This window comes from Cyclopterus lumpus, chromosome 20, assembly GCF_009769545.1.
Source record: "Cyclopterus lumpus isolate fCycLum1 chromosome 20, fCycLum1.pri, whole genome shotgun sequence".
In the NCBI taxonomy this organism is placed as follows: domain Eukaryota; kingdom Metazoa; phylum Chordata; class Actinopteri; order Perciformes; family Cyclopteridae; genus Cyclopterus; species Cyclopterus lumpus.
The window spans coordinates 1,220,001-1,239,662 of NC_046985.1; the positions used below are offsets into that span (position 1 = coordinate 1,220,001).

Below are 19,662 nucleotides of genomic sequence, written 5' to 3' on the forward strand. Positions count from 1 at the left end.
TCTCTTGCAGCTGGTTAGTTATATATCTAACTAGTCTTTCTCTTGCAGCTGGTTAGTTATATATCTAACTAGTCTTTCTCTTACAGCTGGTTAGTTATATATCTAACTAGTCTTTCTCTTACAGCTGGTTAGTTATATATCTAACTAGTCTTTCTCTTACAGCTGGTTAGTTATATATCTAACTAGTCTTTCTCTTGCAGCTGGTGGACTAACTGGTTGATCCCCGTTCTGGCAGCCGTCGTCGTCACGCTGATGTACCGCTTCTACACCACAGAGAGCGAGTGACATCATCAGACACGCAGCTGTGATGTCATCAATAGACAGCTGCATCAGCCAATGGCAGCGCAGAGTGACATCTGTTCCCTGACTCCCAGTACTACAATACCCAAGATGCATTCCATGCCGTTAAACCAACCAATTACGTGGTATTATACTAATGAAGCTATTTACGTTGTTGACACTTTGAATGACGGATGTTTTGTGAAATCATGTAGAAATGCAGTGGATGTATAATTTTATAATTATCTTTTCATATATTTGTAACTGAATGTAAATGTGTTGATAAATATGCAATCAGAAGCTAAACAGAGCGCTGCGTTGTCATGTGACCGCTTTTAATCTTCAGGTGCTTTTTGTAATAATTAAACGTTTAAATATTGTAAAACATCTCCAGATTACTGCTTTTCATGTCCTCACCTTATCTGACCTTTTGACCTCCGGCTGTTTGTGTGAATATTTAACGGCCCTGAAGCTGGTTAATGTTTTCCAGTTTTCAGACTATTGTTTCAGCTGAAAGTACTTTTACTGCATTAAATGAGAATACTTCTGTACTTTTACTACATAGATATATATATATATATATATATATATATATATATATATATATATATACACACACACACACACACAATATAATCAAATAAAAACTACATAACAATCCAGTTTTGTGCAGTTTGTTTCACACTGAAACCAAAAGATTGAACTTTACTCATTTTGGTTTTAATCTTGTCTGATGAATAATATAGATAGATAGCTATATATATTATATATTAATATATATAAATTAATATCTCTATATATTATAAATATAATTAATAAATAATATATATATTATATATACCCCACTGACCCTCATGAACCGAGTCCTGGTCCCCTACTCATCCCCAGGACCTTTTTTATATATATATATATACATTTTATATATAGAGGTTATATATTACATATAAATACACACACCTTTATATTACCTATATATTATATATATAATGAAATAAAGTGTGTGTTTTGAATGACAGAATGAGGAGTGAAGTAAATGCTGCCCTCTAGTGGTGAAAGGTCTGAACAGCAGGTTATAAACTGATTCTGAAAACAAGGAATCGAACCTCAACAAATAGTTTTAATCATAAAACACGTTTCTGCTGTTTGTTGTTGTTATTGTTTAGTGCAGCGTTTACAATATGGATCAACTATTCAGAATAAAAACACTCTGTAAGACTAAAAGTACTAATACCTCGCAGTAAGTAAACATAGTAAACATAATAAACACATAGTAAACATAATAAACACATAATAAACATTGTAAACATAATAAACATATTAAACATATTAAACATAATAAACATAGTAAACATAATAAACATAATAAACATAATAAACACATAGTAAACATAGTAAACATAATAAACATAGTAAACATAATAAACATAATAAACATAATAAACACATAGTAAACATAATAAACATAATAAACATAGTAAACATATTAAACATAATAAACATAATAAACACATAGTAAACATAGTAAACATAGTAAACATAATAAACATAGTAAACATATTAAACATAATAAACATATTAAACATAATAAACATAATAAACACATAGTAAACATAGTAAACATAGTAAACATAATAAACATAGTAAACATATTAAACATAATAAACATAATAAACATAGTAAACATAATAAACACATAGTAAACATATTAAACATAATAAACATAGTAAACATAGTAAACATATTAAACATAATAAACATAATAAACATAATAAACATAGTAAACATATTAAACATAATAAACATAATAAACATAGTAAACATAATAAACATATTAAACATAATAAACACACTAAACATAATAAACATAGTAAACATAATAAACATAATAAACATAGTAAACATAATAAACATAATAAACATAGTAAACATAATAAACATAATAAACATAGTAAACATAATAAACATAATAAACATAGTAAACATAATAAACATAATAAACATAGTAAACATAATAAACATATTAAACATAATAAACACAGTAAACATAGTAAACATATTAAACATAATAAACATAATAAACATAGTAAACATATTAAACATATTAAACATAATAAACATAGTAAACATAATAAACATAGTAAACATAATAAACATAATAAACATAATAAACACATAGTAAACATAATAAACATAATAAACATATTAAACATAATAAACATAATAAACATAGTAAACATAGTAAACATAATAAACATAGTAAACATAACAGTGGACCCACGTCAGCAGCGTGACGTCGTGTTTGTTTAATGGCCGCCGCGTGACACACTTGTTGTATTACGCAACACCACGTTTCTCCTCCACTGTTGTCTTTTAGAGACCACAATATTAATAAACAAAGTATTTAATATGTATTCATGTATGTACAGTAACTTCACCTGAATATGAGAATACTTCTGTACTTTTACTACATGAAGATGAGAATACTTCTGTACTTTCACTACATGAGGATGAGAATACTTCTGTACTTTCACTACATGAGGATGAGAATACTTCTGTACTTTTACTACTTGAAGATGAGAATACTTCTGTACTTTTACTGCATGAACATGAGAATACTTCTGTACTTTTACCACATTAAGATGAGAATACTTCTGTACTTTTACTACTTGAAGATGAGAATACTTCTGTACTTTTACTGCATGAAGATGAGAATACTTCTGTACTTTTACTACATGAAGATGAGAATACTTTTGTACTTTTACTACATGAAGATGAGAATACTTCTGTACTTTTACTACATGAAGATGAGAATACTTCTGTACTTTTACTGCATTAAGATGAGAATACTTCTGTACTTTTACTACATGAAGATGAGAATACTTCTGTACTTTCACTACATGAGGATGAGAATACTTCTGTACTTTTACCACATTAAGATGAGAATACTTCTGTACTTTTACTGCATTAAGATGAGAATACTTCTGTACTTTTACTACATTAAGATGAGAATACTTCTGTACTTTTACTGCATTAAGATGAGAATACTTCTTTACTTTTACTACATGAAGATGAGAATACTTCTGTACTTTTACTGCATGAACATGAGAATACTTCTGTACTTTTACTACATGAACATGAGAATACTTCTGTACTTTTACTGCATGAAGATGAGAATACTTCTGTACTTTTACCGCATGAAGATGAGAATACTTCTGTACTTTTACTACATGAAGATGAGAATACTTCTGTACTTTTACCACATTAAGATGAGAATACTTCTGTACTTTTACTACATGAAGATGAGAATACTTCTGTACTTTTACTACATGAAGATGAGAATACTTCTGTACTTTTACCACATTAAGATGAGAATACTTCTGTACTTTTACTACATGAACATGAGAATACTTCTGTACTTTTACTACTTGAAGATGAGAATACTTCTTTACTTTTACTACATGAACATGAGAATACTTCTTTACTTTTACTACATGAACATGAGAATACTTCTGTACTTTTACTACATGTGGATGAGAATACTTCTGTACTTTTACTACATGAAGATGAGAATACTTCTGTACTTTTACTACATGAAGATGAGAATACTTCTGTACTTTTACTACATGAAGATGAGAATACTTCTGTACTTTTACTACATGAAGATGAGAATACTTCTGTACTTTTACCACATTAAGATGAGAATACTTCTGTACTTTTACTACATCCATCCATCCATTATCACCCGCTTATCCGGGGTCGGGTCGCGGTGGCAGCAGGTTCAGCAGGCCGACCCAGGCTTCCCTCTCACCAGCAGCACTTTCCAGCTCATTCTGGGGGATCCCGAGGCGTTCCAAGGCCAGCCGGGAGATATAATCCCTCCAGCGTGTCCTCGGTCTTCCCCGGGGCCTCCTACCAGTTGGACGTGCCCGGAAAACCTCTAATGGGAGGCGTCCAGGAGGCATCCTGACTAGATGAACCACCTCAGCTGACTCCTTTGGACACGAAGGAGCAGCGACTCGACTCCAAGCTCCCCCCTGATGTCCGAGCTCCTTACCCTATCTCTAAGGCTGAGCCCGGCCACCCTACGGAGGAAGCTCATTTCGGCCGCTTGTATCCGAGATCTCGTTCTTTCGGTCACGACCCAGAGTTCGTGACCATAGGTGAGGGTTGGAACGTAGACCGACCAGTAAATGGAGAGCTTTGCCTTCCGGCTCAGCTCCCTCTTCACTAAGACGGACCGGTACAGCGCCTGTTTTACTGCTGCAGCCGCACCGATCCGCCTGTCGATCTCCCGCTCCACCTTACCCTCACTCGTGAACAAGACCCCGAGATACTTGAACTCCTTCGCTTGGGGTAGGCAGTTTGCCCCCACCTGGAGGGAGCAATCCGCCGGTTTCCGGCAGAGCACCATGGCCTCAGATTTGGAGGTGCTAACTCTCATCCCTGCCGCTTCGCACTCGGCTGCAAAACGCCCCAGTGAATGCTGGAGGTCACGGTCCGAGGAGGCAAACAGGACCACATCATCCGCAAACAGCAGAGAGGCGATCCCGAGACTGCCGAACCGGATCCTCTCCGCCCCCTGGCTGCGCCTAGATATCCTGTCCATGAAGGTCACGAACAGGACCGGTGATAAAGGGCAGCCCTGGCGGAGGCCAACACCCACCGGGAACGTGTCTGACTTACTACCGAGGAGACGAACACAGCTCCTACTGCAGGCATACAGAGACCGGATGGCCCGTGCCAACGGGTCCGGCACCCCATACTCCCGCAGCACCCCCCACAAAAACCCCCGAGGGACCCGGTCGAAAGCCTTCTCCAGGTCTACAAAGCACATGTAAACTGGTTGGGCAAACTCCCAGGACCCCTCCAGTAATCTTGCGAGGGTAAAGAGCTGGTCCACTGTTCCACGACCGGGACGGAATCCGCACTGTTCGTCCTGAATCTGAGGTTCGACAAGCGGTCGGAGCCTCCTCTCCAGCACCCTGGCATAAGCTTTTCCCGGGAGGCTGAGCAGTGTGATACCACGATAGTTCGAGCACACTCTCCGGTCCCCCTTCTTGAAGATGGGAACCACCACCCCGGTCTGCCAGTCCATGGGCACTGTTCCCGACCCCCATGCGACACTGAAAAGGCGTGTCAACCAAGACAGCCCAACAATGTCCAGCGCTTTCAGCATCTCAGGGCGGATCTCATCCACCCCTGGCGCCTTGCCACCAAGGAGCTTTTTGACTACCTTAGCGACCTCTGCCAGGGATATGGGTGAATCCACCCCAAAGTCTTCCGGCGCTGCCCCCTCTCCGGGGGACATGTTGGCCGGGTTTAGGAGTTCCTCAAAGTGCTCTTTCCACCGCCCGACGATGTCCCCAGTCCGGGTCAGCAGTTCCCCCCCCCTGCTGAGAACAGCCTGGGGTAGACCCTGCTTTCCCTTCCTGAGCCGTCGGATGGTTTGCCAGAACTTCCTTGAGGCCAACCGAAAGTCCTTCTCCATGGCCTCCCCGAACTCCTCCCATGCCCGAGTTTTAGCCTCCGCGACCATCGTCGCTGCAGCCCTTTTGGCCCGCCGGTACCCGTCAGCTGCTTCAGGAGACCCCTGGGCCAGCCAGGCCCGAAAGGCCTCCTTCTTCAGTTTGACGGCTACCCTCACCCCCGGTGTCCACCACCGGGTTCTAGGGTTGCCGCCACGACAGGCACCGATGACCTTCCGGCCACAGCCCCGAGCAGCCGCGTCCACAATAGAGGCTTTGAACAAGGTCCACTCGGATTCCATGTCCCCAGCCTCCCTCGGGATTTGTGAGAAGTTCTTCCGGAGGTGGGAGTTGAAGACCTCCCGGACAGGATCCTCTGCCAGACGTTCCCAGTTCACCCTCACTACACGTTTGGGCTTGCCAGGTCTCTCTAGCCGAGTCCCCCGCCATCTGATCCAACTCACCACCAGGTGGTGATCAGTTGACAGCTCTGCTCCTCTCTTCACCCGAGTGTCCAAGACATACGGCCGCAGATCAGATGATACGATTACAAAGTCGATCATTGATCTCCGGCCTAAGGTGTTCTGGTACCAGGTACACTTATGAGCCACCTTATGTTCGAACATGGTGTTCGTTATGGACAAACTGTGGCTAGCACAGAAGTCCAACAACAAAACACCATTCGGGTTCAGATCGGGCAAGCCGTTCCTCCCAATCACGCCCCGCCAGGTTTCTCTGTCATTGCCCACGTGAGCGTTGAAGTCTCCCAGGAGAACTATGGAGTCGGCATGCGGCGCCCTTTCCAGGACCCCTCCTACCGACTCCAAGAAGGCCGGATACTCCGAAATGCTGTTCGGTGCATAAGCACAAACAACAGTCAGAGCCTTACTCCCCGCAACTCTCCACCTCCTGCACCAGCTCCGGCTCTTTCCCCGCTAGTGAGGTGACGTTCCACGTCCCTAGAGCTAGTCTATGCTGCCGGCGATCGGCCCGCCCAGGTCTCCCGCCTGGCCCGCCGCCCGGTCTGCATAGCACCCGACCCCGATAATTCTCCCTGCGGGTGGTGGGTCCACAGGGTGACTGCTGCTCCATGTTGTTCTTTCGGGCTGAGCCCGACCGGGCCCCATGGGCGAAAGCCCGGCCACCAGACGCTCGCCGACGAGCTCCCCTCCTGGGTCTGGCTCCGGGAGGGTGCCCCGGTTTCCCTTGTCCGGGCAAGGTGGCTACAATCCGTGGGCTGCTATTCATCAGGGTTTATTGAACCGCTCTTAGTCTGGGCTCTCCCCCGAGACCTGTTTGCCTTGGGAGACCCTACCAGGGGCTGACGCCCCGGACAACATAGCTCCCAGGATCACTGAGCCACTCAAACTCCTCCACCACGTTAAGGTGGCGATTCTTTTACTACATGAAGATGAGAATACTTTTGTACTTTTACTACATGAAGATGAGAATACTTCTGTACTTTTACTACATGAAGATGAGAATACTTTTGTACTTTTACTACATGAAGATGAGAATACTTCTGTACTTTTACTACATGAAGATGAGAATACTTCTTTACTTTTACTGCATGAAGATGAGAATACTTCTGTACTTTTACTGCATGAACATGAGAATACTTCTGTACTTTTACCACATGAAGATGAGAATACTTCTGTACTTTTACTACATGAAGATGAGAATACTTCTGTACTTTTACTACTTGAAGATGAGAATACTTCTGTACTTTTACTACATTAAGATGAGAATACTTCTGTACTTTTACTACATTAAGATGAGAATACTTCTGTACTTTTACTACATGAAGATGAGAATACTTCTGTACTTTAACCACATTAAGATGAGAATACTTCTGTACTTTTACTACATGAAGATGAGAATACTTTTGTACTTTTACTACTTGAAGATGAGAATACTTCTGTACTTTTACTACATTAAGATGAGAATACTTCTGTACTTTTACTACATGAAGATGAGAATACTTTTGTACTTTTACTACTTGAAGATGAGAATACTTCTGTACTTTTACTACATTAAGATGAGAATACTTCTGTACTTTTACCACATTAAGATGAGAATACTTCTGTACTTTTACTACATATGGATGAGAATACTTCTGTACTTTTACCACATTAAGATGAGAATACTTCTGTACTTTTACTACATGAAGATGAGAATACTTCTGTACTTTAACCACATTAAGATGAGAATACTTCTGTACTTTTACTACTTGAAGATGAGAATACTTCTGTACTTTTACTACATGAAGATGAGAATACTTCTTTACTTTTACTACATGAAGATGAGAATACTTCTGTACTTTTACTACATGAAGATGAGAATACTTTTGTACTTTTACTACTTGAAGATGAGAATACTTCTGTACTTTTACTACATTAAGATGAGAATACTTCTGTACTTTTACCACATTAAGATGAGAATACTTCTGTACTTTTACTACATATGGATGAGAATACTTCTGTACTTTTACCACATTAAGATGAGAATACTTCTGTACTTTTACTACATGAAGATGAGAATACTTCTGTACTTTAACCACATTAAGATGAGAATACTTCTGTACTTTTACTACTTGAAGATGAGAATACTTCTGTACTTTTACTACATGAAGATGAGAATACTTTTGTACTTTTACTACATGAAGATGAGAATACTTTTGTACTTTTACTGCATGAAGATGAGAATACTTCTGTACTTTTACTGCATGATTATTAGAATACTTTTACTTCGATGGGAATTAATGCAGTAACTAAACTTGTAATGGAGTATTTGTATATTGTTGTATTAATACTTCTATCTAAGTAACGGAGTACTGAACCACCATAAGTGTGCTCTAGTTTGTTGTTGTTTACAGTGGTGACGTGTTTCCGCTCTGCTGTCACACGGCGACCTCCAGGGGGGGGGGACCTCTTCTATATACAAGCCCCCCTCACCGGGACTCCGGAGGACTCCAGACCGGCCACAGCACACGGGCCGCCAGGCTGCCGGGCACACATGTCCCGCTCCGCTATGAAGAACGGCCTGGAGGAGGAGGAGGAGGAGGAGGAGGAGGAGGATCTGGACGACGAGGTGGACGCTTCTCACCTGATGTTCATGAAGGACCGGAGGAGAGCCAGGTCGCTGCCCGCGCTCCTGGTCGGCGTCTCCGGCGGTGACGGGAGGAAGAAGGTGAAGTTCGCCGACTCCATGGGGCTGAACCTGGCCAGCGTCAAGCACTTCAGCTCGCTGGAGGACCCGCAGATCCCGAGCAAAGTCCTGTCCCGGCACAAGAGCTTCCCCCCGCGGCAGCAGGACTTCCTGAACGACCTGTGCCAGAGCTTCAAGTCCAGCCTGGACACGGACCGGCTGGTCGCCTGCTTCCCGGAGCCCCGGGACGCGCAGCGGAGAGTCCAGCGGCTCCGCGTCTGCCTGGAGAAGGTCTCCATCACCCAGTTCGACGTGCGGGGCCAGATCCGGGTCTTGACCGGCTGCACCGAAAAAGAGGTCGGATTGAGGTACACCTTCAACGACTGGCTCTCCTACGTGGACGCGCAGGCTCTGCCCGTGGCCACGGACCATGGCACCGTGGGGGAGCGCTTCGGCTTCACCGTGTACACGCCGCCCTTCATGGACCCCAGCTCGGCCGTGCACTTCGCCGTGTACGTGCGGAGCGAGGAGGGGGAGTTCTGGGACAACCACGAGGGGAGGAACTACACCCTCCAGTACCGCTGCATGCCCGGCACCACGCCGTTCGTCAGCGCCGGGTTCCACGCCACCTGACCGCTGTGCGTAGAACCTCTAGATCTGTGCGTAGAACCTCTAGATCTGTGCGTAGAACCTCTAGATCTGTGTGTAGAACCTCTAGATCTGTGCGTAGAACCTCTAGATCTGTGCGTAGAACCTCTAGATATGTGTGTAGAACTTCTAGATATGTGCATAGAACCTCTAGATCTGTGTGTAGAACCTCTAGATATGTGCGTAGAACCTCTAGATATGTGTGTAGAACCTCTAGATCTGTGTGTAGAACCTCTAGATATGTGCGTAGAACCTCTAGATATGTGTGTAGAACCTCTAGATATGTGTGTAGAACCTCTAGATCTGTGTGTAGAACCTCTAGATATGTGCGTAGAACCTCTAGATCTGTGTGTAGAACCTCTAGATCTGTGTGTAGAACCTCTAGATATGTGCGTAGAACCTCTAGATCTGTGTGTAGAACCTCTAGATATGTGTAGAACCTCTAGATCTGTGTATAGAACCTCTAAATATGTGTGTAGAACCACTAGATCTGTGTATAGAACCTCTAGATATGTGGGTAGAACCTCTAGATCTGTGCGTAGAACCTCTAGATCTGTGTGTAGAACTTCTAGATATGTGCATAGAACCTCTAGATCTGTGTGTAGAACTTCTAGATATGTGCATAGAACCTCTAGATCTGTGTGTAGAACCTCTAGATATGTGCGTAGAACCTCTAGATATGTGTGTAGAACCTCTAGATCTGTGTGTAGAACCTCTAGATATGTGCGTAGAACCTCTAGATATGTGTGTAGAACCTCTAGATATGTGTGTAGAACCTCTAAATCTGTGTGTAGAACCTCTAGATATGTGCGTAGAACCTCTAGATCTGTGTGTAGAACCTCTAGATCTGTGTGTAGAACCTCTAGATATGTGCGTAGAACCTCTAGATCTGTGTGTAGAACCTCTAGATATGTGTAGAACCTCTAGATCTGTGTATAGAACCTCTAAATATGTGTGTAGAACCACTAGATCTGTGTATAGAACCTCTAGATATGTGGGTAGAACCTCTAGATCTGTGCGTAGAACCTCTAGATATGTGCGTAGAACCTCTAGATCTGTGTATAGAACCTCTAAATATGTACCAAAAACCTCTAAATCTGTACGTAGAACCTCTAGATCTGTGTATAGAACCTCTAAATATGTACCAAAAACCTCTAAATCTGTACGTAGAACCTCTAGATCTGTGTATAGAATCTCTAAATATGTACCAAAAACCTCTAAATCTGTACGTAGAACCTCTAGATATGTGCATAGAACCTCTAGATCTGTGCGTAGAACCTCTAGATCTGTGCGTAGAACCTCTAGATCTGTGCGTAGAACCTCTAGATCTGTGTGTAGAACTTCTAGATATGTGCATAGAACCTCTAGATCTGTGTGTAGAACCTCTAGATATGTGTGTAGAACTTCTAGATATGTGCATAGAACCTCTAGATCTGTGTGTAGAACCTCTAGATATGTGTGTAGAACCTCTAGATATGTGCGTAGAACCTCTAGATATGTGTGTAGAACCTCTAGATATGTGCGTAGAACCTCTAGATCTGTGTGTAGAACCTCTAGATCTGTGTGTAGAACCTCTAGATCTGTGTGTAGAACCTCTAGATATGTGCGTAGAACCTCTAGATCTGTGTGTAGAACCTCTAGATATGTGTAGAACCTCTAGATCTGTGTATAGAACCTCTAAATATGTGTGTAGAACCACTAGATCTGTGTATAGAACCTCTAGATATTTGGGTAGAACCTCTAGATCTGTGCGTAGAACCTCTAGATATGTGCGTAGAACCTCTAGATCTGTGTATAGAACCTCTAAATATGTACCAAAAACCTCTAAATCTGTACGTAGAACCTCTAGATCTGTGTATAGAACCTCTAAATATGTACCAAAAACCTCTAAATCTGTACGTAGAAGCTCTAGATCTGTGTATAGAATCTCTAAATATGTACCAAAAACCTCTAAATCTGTACGTAGAACCTCTAGATATGTGCATAGAACCTCTAGATCTGTGCGTAGAACCTCTATATCTGTGCGTAGAAACCTCTAGATCTGTGCGTAGAACCTCTAGATGTGCGTAAAACCTCTAGATCTGTGCGTAGAACCTCTAGATGTGCGTAAAACCTCTAGATCTGTGCGTAGAACCTCTAGATATGTGCGTAGAACCTCTAGATCAGTGCGTAGAACCTCTAGATGTGCGTAAAACCTCTAGATATGTGCGTAGAACCTCTAGATGTGCGTAAAACCTCTAGATCTGTGCGTAGAACCTCTAGATGTGCGTAAAACCTCTAGATCTGTGCGTAGAACCTCTAGATATGTGCGTAGAACCTCTAGTTCTGTGTATAGAACCTCTAAATATGTACCAAAAACCTCTAAATCTGTACGTAGAACCTCTAGATATGTGCATAGAACCTCTAGATCTGTGCGTAGAACCTCTAAATCTGTGCGTAGAACCTCTAGTTCTGTGTATAGAACCTCTAAATATGTACCAAAAACCTTTAGATCTGTGCGTAGAACCTCTAGATATGTGCGTAGAACCTCTAGATATGTGCGTAGAACCTCTAGATGTGCGTAGAACCTCTAGATGTGCGTAAAACCTCTAGATCTGTGCGTAGAACCTCTAGATGTGCGTAAAACCTCTAGATCTGTGCGTAGAACCTCTAGATATGTGCGTAGAACCTCTAGATCAGTGCGTAGAACCTCTAGATGTGCGTAAAACCTCTAGATCTGTGCGTAGAACCTCTAGATCTGTGCGTAAAACCTCTAGATGTGCGTAAAACCTCTAGATATGTGCGTAGAACCTCTAGATGTGCGTAGAACCTCTAGATCTGTGCGTAGAACCTCTAGATATGTGCGTAGAACCTCTAGATCTGTGCGTAGAACCTCTAGATGTGTGTGTAGAACCTCTAGATCTATGCGTAGAACCTCTAGATCTATGCGTAGAACCTCTAGATCTGTGAGTATAACCTCTAGATATGTGCGTATAACCTCTAGATATGTGCGTACAATCTCTAGATCTGTGCGTATAACCTCTAGATGTGCGTAAAACCTCTAGATATGTGCGTAGAACCTCTAGATGTGCGTAGAACCTCTAGATATGTGCGTAGAACCTCTAGATCTGTGCGTAAAACCTCTAGATGTGCGTAAAACCTCTAGATATGTGCGTAGAACCTCTAGATGTGCGTAGAACCTCTAGATATGTGCGTATAACCTCTAGATATGTGCGTACAATCTCTAGATCTGTGCGTATAACCTCTAGATGTGTGTGTAGAACCTCTAGATCTATGCGTATAACCTCTAGATCTATGCGTAGAACCTCTAGATCTGTGAGTATAACCTCTAGATATGTGCGTATAACCTCTAGATATGTGCGTACAATCTCTAGATCTGTGCGTATAACCTCTAGATGTGCGTAAAACCTCTAGATATGTGCGTAGAACCTCTAGATGTGCGTAGAACCTCTAGATATGTGCGTAGAACCTCTAGATCTGTGCGTAAAACCTCTAGATGTGCGTAAAACCTCTAGATATGTGCGTAGAACCTCTAGATGTGCGTAGAACCTCTAGATCTGTGAGTATAACCTCTAGATATGTGCTCATAACCTCTAGATATGTGCGTACAATCTCTAGATCTGTGCGTAGAACCTCTAGATCTGTGTGTAGAACCTCTAGATCTATGCGTAGAACCTCTAGATGTGCGTAGAACCCATACATTTTAGCTTAAAACCCATAAAGCTGAGCGTGAACAACTCTCCATTAACTCAATCGTCTCCCACCTGCTGAATAAAACACATTCTGGTCCCATGACGAGTCTTTGAGGTTCAGGGAACTTGTATTCAGTCAGAAGATCATCAGATTGAGTTTTCCTTCATTCAGGTTCCATGGAAACAACACATTTATGGATATGTGTCTGAAGATGTTTGATGGCCTTTCTTTGAGGACTCACTCTTTGTTCCCTATTTAAGGAAAACGTGCCTCAGTGTCAACAACCTGCTGGACGTGTTGGACCTCATGACGTCACGTCTCTGTGGACCAGAACTAGGATGTGGAACATTTCTATGTTGAGCTCAATGATTTAGGATCATGGACAGTAAAGTGTGTAAAGAAGAACTGATCCGCTTTTATAGCGAGAAAATAAATAGAAATCAACGGCTGCCTGAAACTTTTGGATGAATAAAAACATTAAAATGACTCAAATCGGCTTCATGGACAAACGTCTTGTTTTGATCTTTTATGCTTATGTGATTCATAGAAAATGAGCTAAAACATGAAAAGCGAGTGCTTTTGGTTTTCCTGTCTAAAAGGTTGCAGGTTCGATTCCCTTCAGCAACAAACAGAAACATGAAGGAGAATGTTGGTCATCAATAAACTCTTCTTGAGCTTTTTGATCCATGTTTTGTACTTTTTACTGCACAACGTTTATTATCACTTTATAGACCTGTATATATCTATATATATATATACACATACACATATATATATACTTCAGATAAGATCATAGATTCAATAAAAGCATTTCATCACAGTAACTGAGCACATTTAATATATATATATATATATATATATATACATTTTACATAGAGGAAGAATTACTCTGATATCTCACTGCAGTAAAAAAACAAAAGTACTGATGAATATATCATGAATGTGTTCATCATTGTAACATATAAATATATATTCTGCTGGTTTGTGAGTTTCCTCCTGGTGATCAATAACAGTAAAAGATGGAGTATATAGTACTTTATTAAATGTGCTCAGTTACTGTGATGAAATGCTTTTATTGAAAAAATAATAATATATATTTTTTAAATATATATATATCTATATATATACATATAAATATATATATAAGTATAAATATATATATTAAAAAGAAATATATATATATAAATATATATATAAATTAAGGTATATAAGTATATATATATATAAAATATATATATATATATTTATATATATAAATATACATATATAAATAAAGGTTCAGTACGCCAAGTCTGAAGGAACTGTCTGTCTGTCTGTCTGTGTGTCTGTCTGTCTGTCTGTCTGTCTGTCTGTGTGTCTGTCTGTCTGTCTGTCTGTCTGTCTGTCTGTCTGTGTGTCTGTCTGTCTGTCTGTGTGTCTGTCTGTCTGTCTGTGTGTCTGTCTGTCTGTCTGTCTGTCTGTCTGTGTGTCTGTCTGTCTGTCTGTGTGTCTGTCTGTCTGTCTGTCTGTCTGTCTGTCCTCTTTCCACGAGGGTCAAAGTTCAGAAGTCCTCTGAAAATAGTTTGTTGACCAACCTGACGACATGTTTAATGTGTCAACAGAGCTGGAGGACGAGGTCAGGGGAGACCTGGAGAACAGGCCGCCCTCTATTGTCCTCATGTCCTCAGGTCCTCTGTCCTAAGGTCCTCTGTCCTCATGTCCTCTGTCCTCATGTCCTCAGGTCCTCTGTCCTAAGGTCCTCTGTCCTCAGGTCCTCATGTCCTCATGTCCTAAGGTCCTCTGTCCTCATGTCCTCAGGTCCTCTGTCCTAAGGTCCTCTGTCCTCATGTCCTCATGTCCTAAGGTCCTCTGTCCTCATGTCCTCAGGTCCTCTGTCCTAAGGTCCTCTGTCCTCAGGTCCTCATGTCCTCAGGTCCTCTGTCCTCATGTCCTAAGGTCCTCTGTCCTCATGTCCTCAGGTCCTCTGTCTTCATGTCCTCTGTCCTCAGGTCCTACATCCTTATGCCCTCAGGTCCTCTGTCCTCATGTCCTCTGTCCTAAGGTCCTACATCCTCATGTCCTCTGTCCTCAGGTCCTACATCCTCATGTCCTCCTCATCTCCTTTATTCTGAAGTCCTTTATTATCATGTCCTTTATCATCATCTCCTTTATCCTCATCTCCTTTATTCTCATTTCCTTTATTCTCATCTCCTTTATTCTCAACTCCTTTATCCTCATCTCCTTTATTATCATGTCCTTTATCCTCATCTCCTTTATCCTCATCTCCTTTATTATCATGTCCTTTATCCTCATCTCCTTTATTCTCATCTCCTTTATTCTCAACTCCTTTATCCTCATCTCCTTTATTATCATGTCCTTTATCCTCATCTCCTTTATCCTCATCTCCTTTATTATCATTTCCTTTATTCTCATGTCCTTTATTATCATGTCCTTTATCCTCATCTCCTTTATTCTCATGTCCTTTATTCTCATCTCCTTTATCCTCATCTCCTTTATTCTCATGTCCTTTATTCTCATGTCCTTTATCCTCATCTCCTTTATTCTCAAGTCCTTTATTCTCATGTCCTTTATTCTCATGTCCTGTATTCTCATCTCCTTTATCCTCATCTCCTTTATTCTCATGTCCTTTATTCTCATGTCCTTTATCCTCATCTCCTTTATCTTCATCTCCTTTATTCTCATTTCCTTTATTCTCATGTCCTTTATTCTCATGTCCTTTATCCTCATCTCCTTTATCCTCATCTCCTTTATTCTCATTTCCTTTATTCTCAAGTCCTTTATTATTATGTCCTTTATTCTCATTTCCTTTATTCTCAAGTCCTTTATTCTCATGTCCTTTATCCTCATCTCCTTTATCCTCATCTCCTTTATTCTCATGTCCTTTATTCTCATGTCCTTTATCCTCATCTCCTTTATCTTCATCTCCTTTATTCTCATTTCCTTTATTCTCATGTCCTTTATTCTCATGTCCTTTATCCTCATCTCCTTTATCCTCATCTCCTTTATTCTCATTTCCTTTATTCTCAAGTCCTTTATTATTATGTCCTTTATTCTCATCTCCTTTATTCTCACGTCCTTTATTCTCATGTCCTTTATTCTCATTTCCTTTATTCTCATGTCCTTTATTCTCATGTCCTTTATTCTCACCTTCTTTATTCTCACCTCCTTTATTCTCACATCCTTTATTCTCACGTCCTTTATTCTCATCTCCTTTATCCTCATCTCCTTTATCCTCATCTCCTTTATTCTCATCTCCTTTATTCTCAAGTCCTTTATTCTCAAGTCCTTTATTCTCATCTCCTTTATTCTCAAGTCCTTTATTCTCATCTCCTTTATTCTCACCTCCTTTATCCTCATCTCCTTTATTCTCACCTCCTTTATCATCATCTCCTTTATTCTCATCTCCTTTATTCTCACCTCCTTTAATCTCATGTCCTTTATCCTCATCTCCTTTATTATCATGTCCTTTATCCTCATCTCCTTTATCCTCATCTCCTTTATTATCATGTCCTTTATCCTCATCTCCTTTATTCTCATGTCCTTTATTCTCATCTCCTTTATCCTCATCTCCTTTATTCTCATGTCCTTTATTCTCATGTCCTTTATCCTCATCTCCTTTATTCTCAAGTCCTTTATTCTCATGTCCTTTATTCTCATGTCCTGTATTCTCATCTCCTTTATCCTCATCTCCTTTATTCTCATGTCCTTTATTCTCATGTCCTTTATCCTCATCTCCTTTATCTTCATCTCCTTTATTCTCATTTCCTTTATTCTCAAGTCCTTTATTATCATGTCCTTTATCCTCATCTCCTTTATTCTCATTTCCTTTATTCTCAAGTCCTTTATTCTCATCTCCTTTATTCTCACGTCCTTTATTCTCATCTCCTTTATTCTCATGTCCTTTATTCTCATGTCCTTTATTCTCACCTTCTTTATTCTCACCTCCTTTATTTTCACATCCTTTATTCTCACGTCCTTTATTCTCATCTCCTTTATCCTCATCTCCTTTATCCTCATCTCCTTTATTCTCATCTCCTTTATTCTCAAGTCCTTTATTCTCAAGTCCTTTATTCTCATCTCCTTTATTCTCACCTCCTTTATCATCATCTCCTTTATTCTCATCTCCTTTATTCTCACCTCCTTTAATCTCATGTCCTTTATCCTCATCTCCTTTATCATCATCTCCTTTATTCTCAACTCCTTTATCCTCATGTCCTTTATCCTCATCTCCTTTATTCTCAACTCCTTTATCCTCATGTCCTTTATCCTCATCTCCTTTATCCTCATCTCCTTTATCCTCATCTCCTTTATTCTCATCTCCTTTATCCTCATGTCCTTTATCCTCATCTCCTTTATTCTCAAGTCCTTTATTCTCACCTCCTTTATCCTCATGTCCTTTATCCTCATCTCCTTTATTCTCAAGTCCTTTATCCTCATCTCCTTTATTCTCAAGTCCTTTATTCTCACCTCCTTTATCCTCATGTCCTTTATCCTCATCTCCTTTATTCTCAAGTCCTTTATCCTCATCTCCTTTATTCTCAAGTCCTTTATTCTCATCTCCTTTATTCTCAAGTCCTTTATTCTCATCTCCTTTATTCTCAAGTCCTTTATTCTCATCTCCTTTATTCTCACCTCCTTTATTCTCACCTCCTTTATTCTCAATTCCTTTGTTCTCATCTCCTTTATCCCCATCTCCTTTATTCTCATCTCCTTTATTCTCATGTCCTTTATTCTCATCTCCTTTATCCTCATGTCCTTTATCCTCATCTCCTTTATTCTCAAGTCCTTTATTCTCATTCTCACATCCTTTATCCTCATCTCCTTTATCCTCATCTCCTTTATCCTCATCTCCTTTATTCTCATCTCCTTTATCCTCATGTCCTTTATCCTCATCTCCTTTATTCTCAAGTCCTTTATTCTCACCTCCTTTATCCTCATGTCCTTTATCCTCATCTCCTTTATTCTCAAGTCCTTTATCCTCATCTCCTTTATTCTCAAGTCCTTTATTCTCATCTCCTTTATTCTCAAGTCCTTTATCCTCATCTCCTTTATTCTCAAGTCCTTTATTCTCATGTCCTTTATCCTCACGTCCTTTATTCTCATCTCCTTTATTCTCAAGTCCTTTATTCTCACCTCCTTTATCCTCATGTCTTTATCCTCATGTCCTTTATTCTCACATCCTTTTTCCTCATCTCCTTTATCCTCACATCCTTTATCCTCATCTCCTTTATCCTCATCTCCTTTATTCTCATCTCCTTTATTCTCAAGTCCTTTATTCTCATCTCCTTTATTCTCACCTCCTTTATCCTCATCTCCTTTATCCTCACGTCCTTTATCCTCATCTCCTTTATTCTCACGTCCTTTATTCTCAAGTCCTTTATCCTCATCTCCTTTATTCTCATCTCCTTTATCCTCATCTCCTTTATCCTCATCTCCTTTATTCTCATGTCCTTTATCCTCATCTCCTTTATCCTCATCTCCTTTATTCTCATGTCCTTTATCCTCATCTCCTTTATTCTCACATCCTTTATCCTCATCTCCTTTATCCTCATCTCCTTTATTCTCACATCCTTTATCCTCATCTCCTTTATTCTCACATCCTTTATCCTCATCTCCTTTATCCTCATCTCCTTTATCCTCACATCCTTTATCCTCATCTCCTTTATCCTCATCTCCTTTATTCTCACATCCTTTATCCTCATCTCCTTTATCCTCACATCCTTTATCCTCATCTCCTTTATCCTCATGTCCTTTATCCTCATCTCCTTTATCCTCATGTCCTTTATCCTCATCTCCTTTATTCTCAAGTCCTTTATCCTCATCTCCTTTATCCTCATGTCCTTTATCCTCATCTCCTTTATCCTCATCTCCTTTATCCTCATGTCCTTTATCCTCATCTCCTTTATCCTCATGTCCTTTATTCTCATCTCCTTTATTCTCACGTCCTTTATTCTCATCTCCTTTATCCTCATGTCCTTTATCCTCATCTCCTTTATCCTCATGTCCTTTATTCTCATCTCCTTTATTCTCACGTCCTTTATTCTCATCTCCTTTATCCTCATGTCCTTTATCCTCATCTCCTTTATCCTCATGTCCTTTATCCTCATCTCCTTTATCCTCATGTCCTTTATCCTCATCTCCTTTATCCTCATGTCCTTTATTCTCATCTCCTTTATTCTCACGTCCTTTATTCTCATCTCCTTTATCCTCATGTCCTTTATCCTCATCTCCTTTATCCTCATGTCCTTTATCCTCATCTCCTTTATCCTCATGTCCTTTATCCTCATGTCCTTTATCCTCATCTCCTTTATCCTCATGTCCTTTATTCTCATCTCCTTTATTCTCACGTCCTTTATTCTCATCTCCTTTATCCTCATGTCCTTTATCCTCATCTCCTTTATCCCCAGTTCCTCCGTCATGGAGAGCAGCC

The 19,662-nt window shown here is 40.5% G+C and overlaps 2 protein-coding genes across 3 annotated transcripts in view; both read left to right on the plus strand.

Annotated features, from left to right (window-relative positions):
- LOC117749527 (cytochrome b5) overlaps positions 1-666 on the plus strand; it is a 4,725-nt gene extending 4,059 nt beyond the window's left edge. Inside the window, exon 5 of one of the 2 annotated variants that reach the window (XM_034560141.1) lies at positions 1-194. This exon is cut by the window's left edge and continues 522 nt beyond it. Coding sequence is in view for 1 of the 2 variants with exons in the window: in XM_034560140.1 (XP_034416031.1) it covers positions 201-285 (85 nt within the window). In the remaining variant the exon portion in view is untranslated. The other variant, XM_034560140.1, reaches the window with a different exon arrangement.
- Positions 667-8,759: 8,093 nt separating this feature from the next.
- ppp1r3g (protein phosphatase 1 regulatory subunit 3G) lies at positions 8,760-13,707 on the plus strand. The gene is made up of 2 exons (XM_034560694.1): positions 8,760-9,529; positions 13,493-13,707. Exon 1 carries the CDS (start codon positions 8,760-8,762, stop codon positions 9,522-9,524), a length of 765 nt encoding a protein of 254 aa, XP_034416585.1. The 3' UTR covers positions 9,525-9,529; positions 13,493-13,707.
- The last annotated feature ends 5,955 nt before the right edge of the window (positions 13,708-19,662 follow it).